The 22797-nt window shown below is 46.4% G+C and overlaps 1 protein-coding gene across 1 annotated transcript in view; it reads left to right on the top strand.

The window, feature by feature from the left end:
• Positions 1-1611: 1611 nt before the first annotated feature.
• Positions 1612-22797, top strand: part of LOC149334177 (medium-chain acyl-CoA ligase ACSF2, mitochondrial-like) — a 92480-nt gene continuing 71294 nt past the window's right edge. The window contains exons 1-3 of the mRNA XM_089555055.1: positions 1612-1709; positions 3850-4030; positions 6884-7012. Of these exons, the coding sequence (XP_089411181.1) occupies positions 1612-1709; positions 3850-4030; positions 6884-7012 (408 nt within the window). The remainder of the gene's footprint in view (positions 1710-3849; positions 4031-6883; positions 7013-22797) is intronic.

Below are 22797 nucleotides of genomic sequence, written 5' to 3'. Positions count from 1 at the left end.
CACAGTAGACGGGCCTCTAGAATTTCTCCTCCAAAGAAATTCAACCGCCGTGGCCGGGATCGAACCCGCGTTTTTCTGGTCAGCAGCCGAGCATCATAACCACTGAGCCACCGCGGCGGCCTGGCATAGAAAGGTAAAATAAGCCTCCAGCATCATACATCACTTATGCAGGCTAGTGACATTACACTTACCTCTCACACATCGATCTTCAGAACACCAAAATATCATTGGCGTCTCCGCGTTGACGAAGTTTGCAAAAAGGAGTCGAAAAGCAAAACACACTAGAGCCTTCGCCAGGGCAGCGCACGGAGAGGCGCAGCTGTATGAAGGCTATCCCGTGGAAACTGCCGAGTTTTCATATCTCTAAAATTTCTATGGAGGGGAACGGGTGGTGCACGAGTACCAGCACTGCTTCTTTGGCTGCTTACACGCCCCACCTTGGTATACACACGTATATACAGCAGCTTGTAACACAACAACTTTACAAAATCACCTAGCGGCTACGGCGTGCACTAGTTGGGCTCTGTGGGTAGCCCTGAACCGAAACGAATACTAAATTAAGTGTCAATCAAGCTGGTCTCTCCACCTCATTAGAGAACGTCACTTGCATGCCTGCTGCGCTGGCAGAAATTCTGTGACAATTATGAGCTCTCTCCAGTGTGATCCAAAATGTATTTCTTTTTGCTTCTGCTACTGATGAACGTGAATACCTATTCTGCGATGCAGCCATAAGGCTGAGAACGAATTACGACACGTCTCGCAAAAAAAAAAAGAGAAGGCCACGACGTATCATTATTCAACAATTTTGCCCAGTAAAGCCGCCGTTGGACGGTGGTCCGCAGACACATATGACACCCTCGTCCCTCCACCCCCCGTCCCGTAACTGCACTTGCACTTGGAGCCCAAGGTCCCACGTTCCTACGCCACTGAGCGCACGAAGAGGTATAGGGGTGCATCGCCACAAAAGCCCGAACAGACTTTTAAAGTTATCTTCCGGTATGTTATAAGAAAACAATGTGCTTTGATGTGCGTTTCAAGGTGAAACAGGACGATTGAGTCGAGTATATGCGGTGCTTCTGTGCTCTCTATTTCCAGCGACGTTAAAGCTTTCGCTTCCGAAATTCGTGAGATGAATTACAGACGCTGTCTCCGCCACTCGGACAAAGTGCGAACTTTCAGTGCGTTTCTTTCTAAAACCAAAAATGCTCCATTTTTTTCATCGTAGGCTTACACCGTAAATGCGCGGATATTTTTAAGCGTGTAACCAGTTGCCATAGGCGACGTTAGAGAGCGCTGCGCAACGGTTTGCCACGCTCAATAGCCATTGCATTTCCTTTTAACAACACCTGTACTTTTCGGCCTGAACGGCTGTCACGGCGTACTTTCAACTACGCTAGCCTGCGTTCTACGCTCGGTCAGCCCACATTACGAAAAATGTGCTTAATTCACCCCGGCAGATAAAATGCGCAGCTTTGCTATTTTAAGAAATGATTTAGAGTTCAACTTTGCAACGTGTACTAGATTCTCTTGACACTGCCATTGATATCCCCCACACACGTGTACGCGCAACTTACTACTGAGTGGGGCGACCGTTTGAGAAGAGCACAAGTCATGGCGCCGTTGCGAACCGGTTCTGTGCTGCGTCGCCTTGCCGCTCGGTGTCTGAAGGCGGCGGAGACACCGTGCTTCTACTTTCGAGCATTAAGCAGGTGAGTAATTACGTACCGTACTGTGATCTGCACGCAAAGCTGGCACAGAGGATCGACCCCGCTTTGTGGCTCTTGCCACGACAAAAAAGCACGCAGTTAATCCAGAGTCGTGCACCAGAGCACGGGATCTCTGCATTACGCAGCAAATAATTTTCTTATTTTGAACCTCCAAGGAATTCGGCATTGAATTCGGGTGCCATTATAAAGTGTACAGCCTTTTAAATCAAATTTCACAGTACAATATTTCATTTTTATTAAGTTTGCAAAAATTTCTGGCAGCTTTTGGAGAGCGGTAACACATAAATATAACCATCACCTACCACAAATTACAAATATTCGGAAATGTACCGGATGTTCCACCTAAGATGCTCTACCAATTTTAACAATAAGCTTTTTGACATAGAAGTGGGCTTTTTCGGTACATCATTGTCAGTGGGGCAGCGCTTCAGAATGCAGGTCAGACGACCTAACTACTAGCCTGGTTAACTAGTATTGAATGCTTAACTTTTTAACGTAACTGCGTTAAAGCTCCTGTTGTGCAGAAAATCTGGCGTTGTCGGCGCTGTGAGTGTAAAATCCCCGGACAAGCGACCTAAGTGGGCGACCTAGGTCACGTGACCTTTTATTGTCATCACACGTAAAATTACTCGCATATAAATCGCTCGTCAGACCAAAATTAGAATATGCCTCTGCCATATGGAGCCCGCACTAAACTTACTTAATTAATGCATTAGAAGCTGTCCAAAATCGTGCCACTCGATTCATCCACTCTTCACACTCATATGACGTCAGTATTTCTCCACTGAAAGCATTATCAGGACTACTGCCCCTTTCGTTCCGTCGTCGCATTTCAAGTCTCACCCTTTATCACAAATTATTTCATTCTTCCCTCAATCGGTCACCGTATATCACAGCTGCCGCACGCATATCTCACCGCACCAGTCATCCCCTACAAGTTGCCCGGCCGCCATCGCATACTGCCACCTTTTCTGCTTCATTTTTCCTTCAAGCAGCAACGGACTGGAACGGCCTACCCCCTGACATCGTCAACATCGCTTCATCCTCTACTTCTCAAGAACGTGTAACCGATCACCTTCAGTGCTAAATAATATTGGCTGTTTTGTTTGCTCATTTCATTAAAATCCCACTCCTTATGTAATACCCCCGATACAAGGGGGTCTTTAAGGTAAATGAACTGAACTGAACTGAACAGCCTGCCCACCGGAGTGTGAGCAAATTGAACACCGTGGCAGGGGGCAGTTAAATCACTGATTGGTCCCAATAGGTATCTCGCGAAGAGCAACCTGGGTCGCACAAGCTCCGTTGGTGGCAGCACTTACCATCTCAGGTGCTGCCATCGCAGGTGTGCCATCGCGATGACAGGGCATGGCTTAACCGCTGCACGACTGCGCCGATAGTCGCATCAGGACCCTTAGGAACCTACAAATGTAAAGGCCAGAATGACCGATTCCGCACATATGGGCATTGCTAACTCCTTAACTATATCGCGTTATAACCTTAAGACGGAGCCTAAGTGTCCCCGCACATGTGTAACTATCATTTCTCTTCTCCATATTTATTGAGAGGCGTGCAGCCGACCGGAACTCATATCCATATCAATTTTTGGAACTTCGCTAACCCACTTACCCTCGGCGTGGTTGCCGGACAAATTTTGTCTACATCGCGCCAAAATTTGAATAAATATAATGAAAATACAATTAAATAAAATATAATGAAGAAGCCTGCAGTCAAACCAGCCCCTCTACTACACTAACTAACCGAACAAGAAGTAAATAGTCAAAATACAGTAAGACGTGAAATTTACCAGGCTGGATAACTAGTATTGAATAGTGGACCTTTTAACTATTACTGTTAAGCTGCTTCATTTTTGACAGCCGTGTAGCCCACCGTAAGTAATAGCCACATCAGTTTTAGTTTTAGGCACAGGGAGCGTTCGGTATATTATTTGTAGCATTTGTTCAGTGCTAATGAGTCGCACCAATGGGCAATTCTGGTGTCACCTGTCTGTTCAGACTTCGTGCTCAAGCAGATCGGTTTGATTTGCTGCAAACCCATTAGCCATAACTTGCCGTCGCTTGAGTTTTCCGTGGTAGAGCTAATTTACCTTCACTCCTCGCAGCTCATTCTCAGGCGAAAAGAAGTTGCACTTAAGCTACTGGAAATCCCCGTGCTCCAAGCCGCTCTCGCCGGACACCCTGGGTGCGCACATTGACTCGGCGGCCGAGAAATGGGGAGACCGCATTGCCTGGTCGTTCGTGCAGGAAGGGAAACACTGCAGCTTCTCCCAATTCAAGGAACAGGTGGGTGCATGTCTTTATTAAGGCGAAAGCCTTTTATGCCTCATCGTTGTCGACAGAAGGTGGTCAGCAGAGGTGTCACGCTTTTCTCGTCAGACCAGAAAAAAAATCTTTGTGCACGATGGGATTCGAACCACCATCCTTCCGTTCCACAGCCAAGCGTGCTAATGGCTACGATACTTCCTGCCAACGCATATCTAGTTCTCCTTGTCTAGGACGCTGAACAGTGTTTTCAGAAAGGCATATAATCAGACGGATGCCTCCCAAACGCCCTCCAGTGTCTCCAGCATTTAAGATTCACAGACAATTGTGTACTTAATTAACATCTTAACCACACATCAGTGTCCCAAGCAGCAACACCGCGCTGAAGGCTTTCGCCTCGCCGCACTTTAGGTCAACAAAGTGCCCCCTGAATTTTTTAGGCTATGGCGTCTAATACAGGTTGGATTAAACGTTGGCGGTGAGCTTTTTGCAGCGCCATATATTTTAAGAATCCCATTCAATTCTAGGCTAAAAGTCGGAGCACCTTATATCAAAGGAAAACTGCAAATTAGAGAAAAAAAAACGCACCCTACAAGGAAGTTCATCGAATGCCCTTTTGCATTAAAAGAAAGGATAAGGACATAAACATAAGGAACCGGTGTCTGCTATTTATAGAACGTGTGCAAAGAGGCGTAATATCATCCCTTTTGAGCTGGGCTAGGTTTTCCTACTTATGAAAAACAGCCTCATGTAATGATTTTGTTTCTGTCTGAAAATTGGATTTGACGAATTTCTTTTTCTACAATCCAAAGAACAGGAGTGCTACTGCTTATATAAGTCAAACTACTGAGTTTTCCCGTTTAAAAGCGCCTGCACAGAAGAGATGCTCCTAAAATGTTATTCTCACTTCCGGTTATTCGAATAGTAACCTGCGTATTGCTTCCAGGGTAAAATGTAAACTTGCTTGACAAATTTTTATGTGTTGGCAACTCGAATACTTCTCACAAATATAATCGCCTGACCAATTTACTAATACCAGCGTTTATTGTTTTGAAAGCGCCGTTGCACGCTTATCGCTAGAATATAACTAACGCCAAATTGTCACATTTTCAGCGTTCGGCTTGTGCACTTACGTTTGTCTGTCTTGTGTATACTATAAATCAAAGTAGCCGCCACTTAAGCCTCCAATTTATCCGCCCAGGTATATTACTAGTCGCCTAAATAACGCTCACAGCTTTAATGCTAGACTGGCCGAACCATTCAGTGTAACTTTCCATCCTTGCCGCATAATATAATCCAATGCAATCAATTGTTTTAATGATAATAATAGTTTCATTAACAATAACGAAAACCGAATACATGTTCAGGCCTGCCAAAGCCACTGTTAACTTGAGCGGCAGCGTCTGGCAGGCAGCCAAACCAATCACAGAACACTAAAACGCAAGGGTTATACAGTCTCATTCACGAAAATTTTTTGTGAAGCACACAGAGCAATGTCTGTTGTCAAAATGATTACAATAATTCTATACATACTAGACCTACTACATGATAGACATAGACTCTCGTAGCCATACGTATTAGTCGCATCCATGATCCGTAATGTTCAGAGCTAGAATGAACGCTGTGTTTAGTCGTAAATTTTTGCGATGTTATGGCCTGCCGATTTTCTCCTTCTTTTATTTCTTTTTTCTGTGTTCTTGCTTTGCCTTCACCCGTGTTATATTCAAGTTTTGTTGTTCGAGCAGTAACGCCTGTTAGCCTTCTATGACGACGTCCTACGTGTTTTGCTGCTTTATTTGTTATTTTATTTACCCGCCTTTCCCTCAATAATCCATTGTTTGTGTTCCTGCAAGATGAAAAGAATAACGGAATACTTTGATAGCTGTAAAATGTTTTTAAATAAAATGGCGACTCTATAGACCTATTTATAACACCGTTAAAGGAATATAAAGAGAAATGAATTTAAAAAAAAAACTGCACGGTGGCAGCTGCCACTACCTCGTTTCAAAGGGGACGCTCTTCTCTTCCATCCATCCATCCAAAAATAACTACCTTCTTAAAGCAAGTATACTCGACCTTGTGGGAATTTCCCTGAGTGCACTACACTGCTGCCTGTTGACCGTCGTTTGGAAATATCTAGTCTCTGGCACAATCCATATCAGCTGCTATCGCATTAAAATTCAGTGGCCGATTCATTCCATTTTCAGAATCGGAGGATTATATTGTACTAAAAAAGTGTGTCCAAAATAGAGGCGGCCTTGTAAAGGAAAAAATAGCTCGAGGCTGATAATCGAAACCTGAAAGAAAGCAAGAAAAGGCCTAGTCCTGAAATGTACAGCCTTTGTTAAAAGTAACCAGGCTGCATGTTTTTCTTCTCAGTCGTATATTAAAGCTATTATGCCAGCCCTCAAGCTCGAAATCTCTGTATGGTAAGAAGAACCCCTCTTTTCACCTTCAAAGAACATTTTGATCATTAGGGAATTCGTTAAGGCTCTAATATATGAAGAGAAGCAAACCATGGAGCCAGGTTACTTTTGACAAAGACTGTACGTGAACCACCAGGCCGTGTTCTGTTAGACATTTTGTAAGCAGGTGGTGTTTCAACACGGGCTGATGAAAACTAGACGAAGCTCTTCTTTTATTTTCAAACCAGTGGCTAACGTGTATCATCCCATACACTCAGACAGATATCTGCTTTTAAGTTTGGTTCTTAGAAGCTGAAATAAGACTTCTGGACTCCTTTTGACATCGCATATGGAATTTGCAAGTTGAGAATGAGTGATTCAAAGCGCTACAAGCTCTTTGAACTTATTATACCTCTTTTACTAGCGAGATATCAATAACATTTCGTTTTTTCTTTTTGACATATCTCAGGTTGATCAGCTAGCCCGAGGTCTGCTTTCTCTTGGTTTTTCTAAAGGAGACACTTTGGTCATCTGGTCCCCAAGTACGTTCAACTGGATCCTCATGGCCGCAGCCATGGCTAAAGTTGGAATAATTTCCGTGAGTACATCTCAATCTTTCGGGAATGTCAAAAATATGGCTACTTACTTTTTATGCAAAATTCAATAGAAATATTGTAGAAATACTCACTATATCACTAAGGCAACGTTTGGTTTTGCTGGCCCTAATCTATACAGGGGTTTCCTTAAGAAACAATAGGATGCGCAGCCGATACGTTACAACCATAAACATTCTCGGATAGCTTTCTTTTCTCGTTCACGGTCGAAGTATATTCAGGTGCCTTCCCTTTCGGGCGAAACCAGGTGCTCTCACATTTCCCCACCCTTAGCAGATTCAATAACAATACGGCTAAACACGGGTTCCGCCTAAAAAGGCGCCATCAAAAACGGCTCCTCTACAGTGCATAAAGCAATGCAGAAAGCACAGAACGAGCGGATATCTTCAGCTTAGGTGTTAAACAGTTATGTTTAATGTTAATTATAGTAATTGCTGACACTTTTTAACGCTCAAAATACCCAAATCGCAGCTTCACTTCAACACAATTTCGGGATATGGTTGTTACGAACAAGCCGTCAGGAGACAGAGTTTAAGTAGAGATTTATCTCTCATCATTCTGCCAAACTCCTCTACCGTAACGACGCCCCACATGACAGCTTACCTCACAACGATTGTATTCAATGTTTTTGTAACCGCCTTACGCACGTAGGCAAGGTTACGACTGGTACCTTCACGAGAATTCTGAGCGTAGAAACGTGTGTGAAATGTAATAATTCTAATTAGTGACCAAAGAAAAAAATGTATGATTTGAGAACCAATTTGATTCCTGGAAGAGCAAATCACTTATTTACCGATCAAAACATTGGTATGGGCTAGTCAGTGGCTCATCTTAAGGAAAGTATATGCAGCGCAAAGCACAGGGACAGCAAAGAGGACACGATCAACAAGACTGGCGCTGAACATTTCTTTACCGCTCTCGAAAACAATAACCACAATGTAGGACTTGTGACGTACCGTAATATACATTGTCGATGAAAATGATAACAAAGGTGAGCACTTTAAGCGCGAAAGGAAAGCCAGCCCAAAATAGCTCATTGTTGTTGCTCGTAAAAATAGGCCAGAAAACATGCATTCTACGCACACACTTTGAAAAGCCGGATGAGTACACGAATTTTGCCGCAATTCTATCACCTAATGATTATGCTCTTACATCAGAAAAAGATAAATCTAGAGGAGAACAAAGTAAATCCTACTTGTAAGCGCCAGTTTGTTCAGTGGCAGATAAGCATTCGTCAAGACGAAACAGCTAATCGTTCGCTGTCCTTTTGTTACTTTCGGTAAAGAAAGTAAGGGCAAAAGAGTAGAAAACGTGGGAAACGTGCCTACTGTTTCATTAAGTTTTACCGTACTTTTGTTGTTATTCACAGAGAGAGTAAGAAACAGGTTGACACTTTGTAGCGGTGCCGGCTGTTCCAGTTTACAAATTCAAAGAAACCATTTGTACTGACGACGCATAGGTGAGTGAAACAGGACAGAAAAACAGCATATTCAGTGCACAACATAGACATGCCCACGAATTTGGGAAAAAAAAATAAAAATTGTAAAATTGTATGATACTTTTAGGGAATATTGAAGGTAATGGTCCATTTTTGACATATGTAGCAAAACATTTCTTTTAAACTGTTACCATCGATCGTATCGAACAGTTAAGTTTGCTGTGCGCCAGATGATCTGCGGATATATCGATTGTTGTACTAAAATCTTGCATTATATAAAAAACTGCGTTCATAAAAGCTAAATCTTGCATTATATAAAAAACTGCGTTCATGAAAGCTTCCCCCTCAAAAATGCTTTTGTCCTGAATTATTGGGATAATACACACTGACGCGTCAGAATTAAGTTTATGAGCTAAGATAATCACCGCAACTGCGATGTAATGAGTACACACAATTATGAACTGTACACAACAGTAGGACATAAGAACGCAACAATAAGCAAGCGCATGTGACCATTGCGATAAGTAAAGGACAGATTAACGCAAAAATAAGGAAGCCGATACGAACGTAAGAGTGACCAGGCCGCAGACCTGTTTTCGTGAACCTCTAAAATAGTTGTCCGACTACTAGTTGTTCTTCAAAGCTGAAAACAGGATATAAATCACTTCAAGCGTCATTACGCGTCATTAAATAATAGGGGTACACGAATACCAATATTTTCAAATAGCCATATTAAGAAAAAAAATAGGCTGGAGTAATGAGTCCAATATTCAATGTCGTTTCAGTCAGAAGAAAAAATTCAGAAAAGAAGAAGCGGGTAAACATCATTGTCCTCATTTATTTTTTGAAGGCAATGTATGTTCTTTTCACACACACACATTAAACAAGTCTAGACTCACTCAGCGTCGTACAAACGAAAACTTTACATGCACATACATGGATACTGTTTCAATAGACCACTTCAATAGTTTGAAACTCGTAGGGTGGCAACGTAAAATAAGAGAATGAAATACGTGAACTACATTTGACTACATGCCTAACCTAACATGATGGGTATTAAAACATCATTAATTGTGACGACAAAAAACTGCAAGAAATGACCGGATTATGCGAAGGTCTATTTATGAAGTATCTCGCACTCCTTTAAAAAATGCTGAATATTTGAAAATGCGATGAAGCTTTGGCAAGACGCTCCAATGCAAAGACAGTTAAAGGTCTGTGATGGAGCGCACAGTTTGGTCGTGCTGGTAAAACAAGGACATAAGTGAGGGAAACCCACATTGGCACCTTAACAGCAAGACTGCTTGTAGAGATAAAAAAACATAACAAATGACATGCCAGTCGGTGTCTACAAGCGGCGTGCAGCTCGTTTCAGACAGTTGACGAATACCCGTCCGATAAACGCCGTCACAGCAGGCTGGCGGCGAAGCTCGGTAACTGAAATCACGCGGCCAGAAATTGTTTTTTTTTCGCTTCGCGACAGAATCCCTGCTTTCACCTTCACCCTCTGTGTATGTCACAGTTGTGCGGCTTGAAAAACGTTATGCAACAGGCGGGATTTTTGCACGATAGCTTGCCCTGACGGTGACACCTCGACTCAGCCAGACTTCTGGAGCCCCTTGCAAACCTCCACAGGTGTCCTTTCCTGCATACTATAGTTGACAGGTACGATCTGGCGGAGCTCAAGTTAGAAGAGTTCTGGAAGCGACGGGGCAAATTGAATTTTATATGTTAGGTATACAACACAAAATGGAAAGATGAAACAAAGAAACAGGGCCGTGCGAATACTGTTTTTCCTTTCGAAGCGAATGGTGATTTTAGAGCGCAGCTCTTTGGCGCTCGTTTCTGCGTTTCGCGGCGTCGCCGTCGCCGTTCTCCGTTGTAACCAGCAGTGGAGACCTTTAAGCTGCGAAACCAATGCAGCGGGAGCTTGGAAAGCAGAGGGTAAAATTGGTCAATTGGTTTTTGACGGAAGGACATGCTCAGTGTCTGTCTCACACATCTGGGTGGTCACCTCAAATTTCGCTCAAATTTCGCATTAGGGAAGTAACGCAATCGTCGGTAGTTTTTTTCTATGAATAATTTCGAATAAAATATTTCGAATACTTGCGGCACATGAAAAAACATCAACGGATCAAAAATAATTTCCAAAAGCATGCATTTTTTCAAAAAACGAGATCTTTGAATGAAAAAAACTGTGCGCACTGAAACTTCGGCACATTCTTTGAAGCCGCGTCGCCTTTCTGGAAAAAGTGCCATTGGAACTTCGGAGAGACACCTTCGTGCGGTGTACGCGGATTTGTAAGGCGCGATACCTATTTGTGGGGCATTGGACTGTTTTGCTACTGCGTCTTTGCGCAGCGGTTGCTTTTCAATGGTTACTCCAAGGTCACGTGCGAAGCGTGCGCCGCACTCATGCGCTCCATGGAGGAAGGAAAAAACTAGGAGGGAGCATGACGTCACGCACTCAGCCTCTGCAAGCCATCCTCCTCTGACGCAGGTGCCGAGGGCCCTTTTGCGCACTGCCTCATGGGAAATAGGCCCTCCACAGTTACCAGACTGCCAACCAACGGTGATTTTTAGCGAATGTCCGTGCTACGATGTAGCGTAGAAGTGCAACGCCCGTCTTGCAGCTTTGGCGGAATGCGTACCGAGCTCGAGGTTCTCTGAGGGTTCCGCGTCTCAACACTTCTGTTGATTACACTCGAGTTTTTGGGTGCACTGTAGAAAACTGCAGGTAAACTTTTCATCGAAGGGTTCGTCGGTGGGCACTGCGAATTTGAACTAACGTCGCTGTACAGTAGTAGTAGTAGTAGTAGTAAAAGACTTTTAATCGACCATAATTTACAGGCCGAGCATTTCGACCGCCTGGGCGACCAGAAGCCGCTGTTCTTCTTCCCCTTCAGCGCCAAGCCAGTCGAGCCAGGTGGTGATGGATAGAGAGGGTGGGGGGAAGGAACCCGACTGCTGAGCAGCCGGGCAATAGAATAGGCAATGGGCCAGGTCCGCATAGATACAGGGGCAGTTGGGACAGGAAGGGTGCGATCGATAGCGATAGAGGAAGAGGCGGGACGGGGTGATAACTGCATTCATCTGAATGTGCCGAAGAAGGCGAGACTCCGGCACCGTGAGTGATGGATGAGGGGGAGGGTAAAGGCGTTTGTCGAGGCGGAGCTCAAGGTAGACCTCTTTTATGGTGCGGCGAAGGGTGAGTCTCCCACACCAGCGGGCCGTATCTACACCCTCCAGACGCATTGTCCCTCGAGGTCCTCGCCATTGCGCATGCCCTCCAGTCATTTTCCCTCCTTCCCTCTCTCCAAGAGTACACAGTCTATTCGGACTCACAAGCCGCTATACACCACATACAGAAACGCACCCTGACCCCTTCTCTCCAACAGGAGGTCGAACGAGCGGTCTCCGCACTGCAGCCTTCCATCGTTTTCCTCCGCTGGGTCCCTGGGCATTCAGGGATTGACGGCAATGAGCTGGCCCATCAGCTCGCCCGCGACACACTTTTCCGGGCACCGTTGATCCCCTGGCCCAAGCCCTCGGAGGACGGTGGGAGACTCACCCTTCGCTGTACACTATACGTGTACGGTACGGTACTCCAGTACCGACGTGAAGAGGCGTTTTCATGCTCTTGCTAGAAGTACAAATTGCTTATGCCCGCTTTGAATGTCGCTAGAATTCAGAATTTTTCATAGCGGCGTGCAGCCACGACCTCGTCACTGTTGAACTGTGGTTGATAAAGAGAATAGGAGGGAATTCCTTTCGTCGTTATACACACATACGACAGTTTGTTTCAGTGTATGCTATAAGAGGAGAACTCGAGAATAGGCGAAGAAAAAGAGCCTCTAAAAAAGGGCACAGTGGCTTCCAGAGCGCTCACGGCGGACGGACGTGTTTAGCGAGCGCTCCGGCGCGCTGTGCAAGATTCTACTTCTCAGGCAGGCGGACTTCGGCCCGCCCATGGGCCCGCGCTGTTCTCCGCTATTCTCGAGGCACAAGTCGCGCCGAATACGCTCGCCCGGTATACGCGGTTCCGGCGTGCCGACGGCTTTACGTCTGCCCCTGCACGGGGTCTCCCGGCCCTCGGCGTTAGCTTGTTTGTCGGTTTCGGAGCCGATGCTCGGAGTTGACGCGGTGCTGTGGGCTCACGCCGTTGCTCGAGAAGTGGCTGCCCTTGTCGGAAGACGACGGCAGATGATCATCCTATAGAATAATGCAGCTTTCGTTATTGCGACCTGACAGGCGCTGCCATTAGTGACAGTAGCAAGAGTTTTCTGTTTGTGATTGTGATGAGTCCCCCAGGACGGCGTTCTTCGGTACGGATCCTGCATCCCGGCACGCAGCATTTCATTGCACAGCTCAGACGACCCAGCCACACTTCGCGAAACACACGGGTGCACTGAGGCACTGGCCTCTCGGCACATACAAATCTCCAAGCTCCATGGCTTGTGTGCGCTTCTCAAATTTCGAGCGCAGCCGTGTTGGTCGTGACACAACGCAGCGAGACAGCAAAACCGAAACCGAAATCCGGCTAAGAGCTACCGCTGCCTTTTCACGTGAGGGCGTATTTCCCATGATGCTTTCCATTACATTTTTTAAGGCTAGGCTTCAAGATTCTGACGTCACCCTCCCTCCTAGTTTTTTTTCCTCCATGATGCGCTCCTAGCGCCGATCCGCGTCAGGCATCGCAGAGGGGCACCCGTCTCCAAGCGCCTCCCTCAAGCTTCCTCTCGTGCTCGCGCCATCGCGATTCACCTGCGATTTTCACGCGCAGGAAACCGGCAGCAGCAGCTGCAGTCAGCTCAGACTTTTCTAGCGCGAGGCAAGGAAGCCGTGCGTCCTCCAGTTGGTGCACTCATTCGGGTCGGTTCTGGTGCGTACGCACCGCGGGTAACCAGGGAGCAGACACCTTGCAAGTACAAACCTGGTCTCCAGGCTAGCGCCTGTTCGCGTCTGCTCCCGCGCGCATGCGCAGGCCGGCTCCACCATACGCGCACGCGCGCAGACACACGGAGAGGACGCCTAGCAGGCGTCCATGCGGTCGTCAATTTGGCGGCGCGCGCGCCGCTGTGCCATTCCGGAGGAGGCAAGCAGAACCGAAACCACACATACAAGCGTTCAGTATACGTTATGTGCTCGAAACGAATACTGGGAGATTTCGGAGGCCAAGCATTCGGATCGAATCGAATATTGAATACTTTAATATATGAAAGAATAATCAAAATTATCGAATATTCGCTGACGCCTGAAATGACACTGCCTGCTTTCGCGTTCTCATTGTTTGAAGCGAGTGGTCTGCCATTTTGTTCTCATCACGTGTGATATGTGAGAAAGCCCACCACCATGATTTCGCTCTATGTGGAAGCTCATCGGCGTATGAATGAATTATGGCTACAAAAGATAAACGATTGAAAAGACAGCGAAGACGACGACGTAGTACTGCTTTGCTCGCACTTTAAGCCGATCTCCTGATAATTTGCCCAAGTACAGTGATTTTGCCATGGTAGCATTTTACAAGATGGCGGGGAATTCTATCGCTGCCGAATAGCGCTCAGTGCTCTGTACTATCTTCTCCTTCTTCCTGTGTTGTGTTCGCGCTGCTGATACATATGGATCGCAACCAACTAGCTCTGTCGATGGTGTTATACGAGAATGTTCGTATATTAATTTCTAGAATCCTATATCAATCGAACCACAAACACATTATAATCGTGTTCAAAACTTGGAACATTCGCTCAATCCTAATAATTACGGACATTGTTTTTTGTACAAAGCAAGAATTACTTGTCGCAAACAAACAAGTTGCGCCAGCCTTTAGAAGACATTGCAAGAAACAAGCGAACTCACATGTTGCGAAATAAAAACTATTGCAGAATATATAACTCCAAAAGAGAATGGTTTACTGCCGCTAAAGCGGGTTACCAAAATTTCGAAGCTTAATCCTGTTAATTTCATTGTTTTATTGGGAATGGCGCCGGAAAATGGGTTACAGCCACTGCAGTAAATAGTCTGCACCTAGTGCGTTGCAGATTAGCTCTATCTCATAGTCTGGCAATTCTTACTAGGTAATTTCTTATTGCCGCCTTTCTCCGTCAGTGGTTCCGGTGTTGTTTTTATCTCGCATGTCCGTAATCCTTTGTTATAATTTACTTTGTAACCTAATTAGCCATTTGAAAATCGCTTCCACTGAGAAGTATGACCCTCCAATTCCTGTTCTTGATTTCTGCTAAAATGTCAACTCGGCGCTGTGTCTTGACACGTTTCTCTCTCTCTCTACGCTATTATCATTTTCTTTCTTCCGTTGTTTTGGTTTAATTTATCTTATTTTTTGGCTCTTTGCCGGTGTTCAAACTGCGGCTCTACAGGTGACTCGTTCGCGAATTCAATACTTCTTTTTGAAGCATATCGAAAAGCTCCCGTCATTTATAGGAAAGTGCGTGCCAGATTCAGGCTAACCAGTTCTGAATATCGTATTTCTTATTTTCTCATTGTACCATTGACTCTTACTATTTTTATTTCATGAAAGTAATCCAACTGTATCTTGTTTCTGATTACATACCAACATCCTTAGCTCCTAATCCTCCTGCCGTTAAAATCTAACTTTGCTTGAAGCATCCAGTACTATTCATTAGCTGTGGAACACTACCCATCGAAGTCTGTTACGCAGACGGCAGAGCGTTACGCCAGCATTCTTCCTAATATATTCCAAGCACTGAGTTTTGCTTTGCCCGCTGCATTCTTTAGCCATGCGCAACGTTAGTCTGCAAAAGTTGCCAGAATTTTCCTAAAATCACAAACTTTCCTGCAAAATAACACAATATTTTGTTTCTTTCTATATTTGTTTGTTCTTCGTTACATTCAACTTTTTCGGATACAACATACATATATCGGATACAACACAGAGATGCAGATTACAACCTATTACCAGTGCTTTCCCAAACGTATCGTTCAAGAGGAATAGACACTAAAAAATAGCATGACACAACCACTAACCAATCGCAGAGAAAGAATACATTCAACATGACAATAATACAAGATCACACATAAGTATAACAGGAAAGCACTAATAAAAACCATAAGCAGGAGTATAATATAGAATACGGAACTACACTGTCGCGAATGTCGCAATGAAGCGTCATGGTGGTATAAGGATTTTAATACACTGGTTAAAACGCACTCAAAATTTTCTCAAGAAAAACTTCTGGAGGCACAACATTCCACTCAATTATGGTGCATGGAAGGAATTAATTAATTTATTAATTAATTAATTAATTAATTTTTAATTAATTAACACATTTTTGTGCACAGAATATAGGAGCAGTGTATTTTATTTTACACATCAGGTGCTTTCCTTATGTGCAAATATAATACACTCGGTTTTTAGCAGTTTAATTGCAGTCAATTTCAATTCAAACAGCAACTTAGATTCTACATCCATGAAATGGCAGCGTTAAATACATCCTAAATGTAATGAGAAGAGAACACTGGTGTCATGAGAAAATAACACCATGCACACGATGTTTTGGATGTTAACTATGGGGTCAATATATAGCAGATATTAATATGGACCGAGGATTAAATCCTGATGAACACCGCAGTTGAAATTAAGCTGGAGACTTAACTCTTCAAATGAGTAAAACAGTTTTGAAGCGAACGCTTCACTACGGGACCTCGTGCTTCGATCCCTGTGTGCCCAGTTTTGACCTTCAAATGACCTTGAGCTTCGAAAGCAAAGAAAAGGCGCATAACTGGCCCCATGGGACAGTGGACACCTTAGTCGCGCTTTAAGATACGAAGCCAATGGATTGGGAGATCGCAAAGCAAGTAAAGGCGCATAACTGCCCTTTCGGAACAGTCGTCACCTCAGGCGGTAATGACAAATGTGTGCTGCATGTGTTGGCATTGACAACGTTGGGCCAGAAACGCGGTGCTGAAGCCATAGGCTATCGGCGTTCATTGTGTTCATTGGCGTTGGCGTTGACAACGTTTTACACTCCGGTCATTTGAAGGAAAGGGAGTGCGCATAATGACTCCCTGGGTCAGTGCACGCCTGAATCCTACTTATAGGTACGTGGGGTTATGAGAGAGAGTTGTGGGCTGCATGCGTTAGCGCTGACAGCGTTATGGCAGACACACGGGACTGCTGCAATAGGCCGCAGTGTTCATTGGGTGAGCAAACTCTCGCTATCAACCAATAACTGCGGCCTGCCAGGATGGCAGGGTGGGTGTGCTTCCTACCCATGTCGCGGAACGCACTCAACGTTACAGAGGCTAAACCGCTTACAGTTGCCCGATACGCCATAGCTTTCGCTCTCTAGCCAGGTTCCGAAGTAGTTGAACCGCTGCTAATTTTTTCGAGAGCTGAGACAGTTTCAATAAAGCATGCGCTGCACCTCTTCAGAACTTCACTTGAATACGATTCACTGACTCTCACTCTCACTCTGATTCACTCTCAGCAGGATACTCTTACAATCTTCTCAAGTCGGTCCAAAACAAAGCAGCAAGGTTTATCAGCTCATCCTATTCAAGTCATCAAAGCTTATGAGCATTGAAACATTCTCTAGACCTTCTGAAAACTATCACGCGTAGAGAACCCGCTCGCTTAGCATTTTTGACACGTTGTATCATTGTAGCCTACCCTTTCATCAAGTCAATATCACAACGGGCCTCCAAGTTTCATCTCGCCTCGATCATGCTCATAATTTTCGCGCACAAAAAGTACCGAAACTTGCCTCTCGTTCTGTCCATGAACAAATAGAACTCTGCCATCCAGCATCTTGTCAATGCCGAAACTGTCCCATTTGCAGTCTGCATTACTAACTTTTCTTTTCAACCATTGCTAATGGTTGTCTTAGTTCCGGGCGTGGGAGCCCCACATGCGAGGCACCTCTCAAGACAGTTGCTCAGTGGAGACTGAGAGGTTTATTGCAGTAGGGAGAGAGAGAGTGAGGGAGAGTCTAAAAGAAAGCACTTCCTGTGTTGTGGGAGTGCAGTCGGTCACCGTGTGGCGCCAGTCAGAGGGAATGGGGGAATGCGTCAGTCGGCGGGGCTGTAGGGATCGGGTGTCGTCGGGAGAGACGCCTGCTAGGTTTTGTGGAAGCGACCGGCCCGTGCTAGTCTCTTGGAAGCGGCCGGCTTATATGCGCGAAGTAGGCAAGGGCTGCTAGAGCGGCCTTGCGTCGCTTGGTCAACGAACATGACATCCCTTCCTCCTTAGGTTTGGTCACCGTATCGGTCGAGTGGGCGCCGTTCACGCTGGGGTCTCTGCGCAGTTGTTTGCTGTTGCGTGGTCACGTTGGGTCGGTCCCCGCAAGGTTGCGTGTCACAGTTGTCTAGACTGGCCGCAGGTTCTCCATGTTCGGAGAGGGGGCGCTGTAGGAAGATCTAGCGCAGGCGAAGTTTCCGCTGGCAGCGTGATCACGTACGGAGCTGGCACGTGTATTGTTGCTCACTTGCTGCTTGTCCGTTCGTCCGACTGTCTGGCGGCGGATCTTCCGTCGGGTAGGCTGCTTCCCCCGGCTTAACGTGGTCAAGATGCTGACGAACCGTTCTGTTTTTGTGTTGAGACGTCTTGTGCACTTCTGCGGAGCTCGTCGCTCCATTGAGTCCTCGCTGCTGCCTTGACGCACTTTCTGATGACAGTGCCAGGTAGAAAGCACGTTTAAAAGTCGTCTTTCTCCACGTGTAGTCTCTTTTGGAGGTGCTCGTCGCGGATCCCGCAGACGAACCTGTCGCGAAGCATGACGTCCTGGGGCAGCATGGTGGGGCTCGTTACAACGGGTGTATGGCTTTCTGTCGGCGGCGTCGATGTTGCAGACGTGGTCGTTAGCACCCCAAATTTGCGATCTGATGTCAAACTTCTAAGGGCTGCGACGTAGCTGCTGATCGTTTCCTCCGGCAGTTGGTCACGTCGCTGGAAAACGTACCGGCTGTACAGCTCAGATGGTCTGGGATCGAAGTGCTTCTGGAGAAGTGTGACCAGATCTTCATAGCTGACCTCTCCAGGAGTCTTCCGTGCGACCAGCGCGCAGGCATTCTCGAAGGTGTCGGCTCCGCATAGAGTCAGGAGGAGCGCGTGCTTTGCTTCGTCGGAGACATCGGTTGCCACGAAGTAGAAGGTGAGGCGCTGAATATGCGATTATTACAAATCCACGCACCAAACTCTTCCCACCCCATGCAAAGGGCTGGGGAAGGACAACGAGCGGGTACTCCTGCGCCTGCTCACCAACACGATGTTGTGCCCGGCAATTCTAAAGCATTTCGATCCTAAATTCGACGGGCGGTGCTCACACTGTGGGGAGGTGTCTGACACCTACCACATGGTGTGGGCCTGCCAGCAGAACCCATCCCTACCCCCTATCCCGAACCCCACCCGAGAGGACTGGGAGGCGACCCTGTCCGGTTGCTGCACCCTCGAGGCCCAAAGGGCCTTAACGCAGCGCGCCCGGGCTGCGGCAAACGCCAATGGTGTGCCTGACTAGGCATCCCACCTAGTGGTTGTAAGGGCGTGACCCTTCAGGTCACGACCCCCAACATCTCTCTCTATGATTAATAAATGTTTTCACCACCACCACCCAATCCACGATGACGAATTCTTGCTGTTAAAAGGCTCGATGCCACCGTATAGTCCTCCAGTAGCCATCGGCGACACCTCGAGCTGCGTACGTTCTAGATCCTACTTCTCGTCGCCAGTGTTAACAGGTTGCGGTTGCGTTGATGCGGAGCGTGGGAGCCCGCATGCGAGGAACTTCTCACACGGTTGCTGAGTGGAGACTGAAAGGTTTATTGCAGTAGGGAGAGAGAGAGTGAGGGAGAGTCTAAAAGAAAGCACCTCCTGTGTTGTGGGAGTGCAGTCGGTCACCGTGTGGCGCCAGTGAGAGGGAATGGGGGAATGCGTCAGTCGGCGGGGCTGTAGGGGTCGGGTGTCGTCGGGGGAGACGCCTGCTAGCTATTGTGGAAGCGGCTGGCCCGTGCTAGTTTCTTGGAAGCGGCCGGCTTATATACGCGAAGTAGACAAGGGCTGCTGGAGCGGCCTTGCGTCGCTTGGTCAATGAACATGACAACCATGACACTTCTTAATATTTTGTGATTCATTATACAACAGCACAGAAGACAAGGCACAAAACGGAGAAAATACAACACGAGCGCTGACTTTCAACTGAATTTTATTACGTGCTTGTATACATCTAATTCACGGCTGTCAAGTGACAATGACAATTGGCTGACGCAAGAGGAACCAACCTTGGCAATATGATAGCCCTCAACCACCTCCCTTAGGGTCTGGTGGCTGTGTGCTAAAATGACTGATGTTTGATTGAACATTGGGTTGCACGCGTGATTTTTTGCCGACAATGAATAGGAAGATTAGAAGTCGTGCCTTGCTCAGTGAACTGTTGTTTTCCATAAGGCGGATGTTTAAACACCTACCTGTCTGGCCCACATAGTACCCGCCACAAGAAGGCGGTATACGGTACACAACGCCTGCTACACAATCCATCATCCTACTACCATACCTTACAGACAAGGTGTTGTGCTCTCTCCTTGCATCCAGCTGCCGCCTTCGCCACACAGCTGGGCAGATATTGTCCAATTTGGGCGTGAAGAAAAAACAACTTTAAAGTTGTACTTAGTTGCTTATATTGGTTTTTGAGGGAAATAAATGGCGCAGTATCTGTCACACATATCTCGGCGGACACCTGAACCGCGGCGTAAGGGAAGGGATGACGGTGGCAGGGAAAGAAAAGAGAGAGAAAGAGGTGCCGTAGTGGTGGTCTCCGGAATAATTTCGACCACCTGGGGATCTTTAACGTGCACTGACATCACACAGCACACGACCGCCTCTTGCGTTTCGCCTCCATCGAAACGTAGCCGCCGCGGTTGGGTTCGAACCCGGGTACTCCGGCTCGTTAGACGAGCGCCTTACCAATGAGCCACCGCGGCGGGTTACTTCCTGCCCACTTTTCTCATTCTGTGCGACAAAGCATGCGCGTAAGGAGTTACGGTAACCGTTTTGCGATTTTTTTAATGAGGTTCCTTAGACACGCGCTTCTTTTCGAACTTACTCTTGATAATCAATCTTTCGCACAGTCTTGGGATCACCATCCTAGGATAACCTGCGTCCCGGAGCCTGGCAAGCTGATCGCCCATGCTCCCCGCGACTTGATCCAGCCATGAACTACTTAAAGCTCTGCGGATACAAGACAAGACAATGCCGTATTTCCTTACGCGCATGCTTTGTCGCACAGAACGAGAAAAGTGGGCAGGAAGTACAACGTTGAAGCTATCTTTTCTTCGCGCCAGAAATTGGGCAATATCTCCTCAGCAGTGCGGCGAAGGCGACAGCTGGATGCAAGGAGAGAGCACAACACCTCCTCTCTAAGGCATGGTAGTAGGATGGTGGATTGTGCAGTAGGCGTTGTCTACCGTATACCGCTTTCTTGTGGTGGCTACTATGTGGGTCAGACGGGTCGGTATTTAAAAATCCGCGATATGGAACACAACAATTCGCTGAGCAGAGGCACGGGTTTTAATTTTCCTATTCATTGTCGGCGAAAAATCACGCGTGCAACCCAGTGTTCAATCAAGCATCAGTCATTTTAGCACATAGCGACCAGACCCTAAGGGCCCTAATGATTGAGGCCTATCATATTGCCAAGGGTTGTTCCTCTTGCGTCAGCCAATAGTCATTATCACTTGACAGCCGCTAATGTGGGCTTTTTAGAGGGTGCATTTGTGGAAGCATAGCTAGCAACCTGCGTTGGTAAGTTTGCTTTTGTTTATTTGTCTCGGAGGGGTTTAAATCTGTACAAGCATGTAATAAAATTCATTTGAAAGTCAGCGCTCATGTCGTATTTTCTTCGTTTTGTGCCTTGTCTTCTGCGCTGTTGTATAATGAATCGTAACCAACTTGCCCAGCTTTCTGTCAATTTGTGAGTCTTTAAGCACACGTCATTGACAGGTCAGTACTTAACCGGTTTAAAGCGCTGGCCTTCCCCGCCGACTCTCGGCAACTTACAGAGAAGGAGCTAAACACTTCTAAAGCTAAAGCTTCTTCATTTAATTAATTCCCTGTTGACCATGTTCACTGACGACCTGATAGTAGTGTATTTATATGCTCCAAACCTTAGTGTACTTTTTGTTGTGTTACGTCATTGAGCCTTTCATTTTTGCTGTTGTGTTTTTGTTGCTTATTATTAATTTGTGGCCTTTGTACTTTTTTTTTCTTAATAGTTGTACTTACCTATTTTCTGTATGCTCACCCTGCGAAAATCCCTTCCTGGGATTGCAGTATTAATAAATAAATAAATAAATAAAAACACCGCAGCGGACACGGGACAGAGAAAAAAGACGACACAGGGCGGTACCGTCCTGTGTCGTCTTTCCTGTTACCGCCCTGTGGCGGTATGTGTACGATGATGATGATGATGATGTCCTCAGGCTGAATGGCACATACCCACGGCGGGGGATTGGCCAGGGTGCATAGCGGATACAAACACACTCATGTACAGGGAATGGAGTAAATTTAAAATTTTGAGACGCAGAGCTAGAATTTGTACAAAACAAAAAATAGGGAGAAAGAAAAGATGTGAATTCATATTCTAGCAGAGGAATCTACCAGATGAAATTGTATAATCGTGAATAGAATCGAACACTGGTTTCAGGGCATATCCCTTGGCGCTTGCCCCGAAGGATAAGAGAATCCGAATAGATAGAGGAAGCCCAAGCCGAGCGAGGGGGATTTCCAAGTAAATTCTACGGAGAGCAGCGAGCCGCCGGCAGGAGACATATCGCCCTGTGTCGTCTTCTTTCTCTGTCCCGTGTCCGTGTCCGTGTTCCTCTGTCCCGCGTCCCGTGTCTTCCTTGTTACCGCCCTGTGGCGGTATGTGTACGACATACCGCCCTGTGTCGTCTTCTTTCTCTGTCCCGTGTCCGCTGCGGTGTATAGCTCCTTCATGTCTTACCAACTGGCCTACACATCTACCCGCCTAAGTCACAGAGAAGTTTTGCCTCTGTGATTCTACATGCTCACTTTCTTTTACTTCCTCCAGTTTTCTTGCGGAAGTGCTTGAGAGGGTTAACACATTCTCACGCAGCAATATCGTTAATGTGAGCACATTTAGCCATTGAAGGAAGCACAGTCCTGCCAATAACGACAGCTGCGCTCGTCGCAGCAGTCCCTCGTCAAGCTTTACTTAGGCATGGCACAGGTTACTTCGGGCAACAGCGGCACGTCTGCGTCTCAAGTCTCCATGGGCGCCAAAACGCTCGAGCGTCATAGCGAACCCTTAAGGCCGATTCACACGACGGACCGTTCGCCCGCGG

Source organism: Amblyomma mixtum, chromosome 8, assembly GCF_055824585.1.
Source record: "Amblyomma mixtum isolate Tamu chromosome 8, ASM5582458v1, whole genome shotgun sequence".
Lineage (NCBI taxonomy): Eukaryota > Metazoa > Arthropoda > Arachnida > Ixodida > Ixodidae > Amblyomma > Amblyomma mixtum.
Note: the sequence above shows the minus strand (reverse complement) of the source record. Positions and strands in the feature narration are given on the sequence as shown.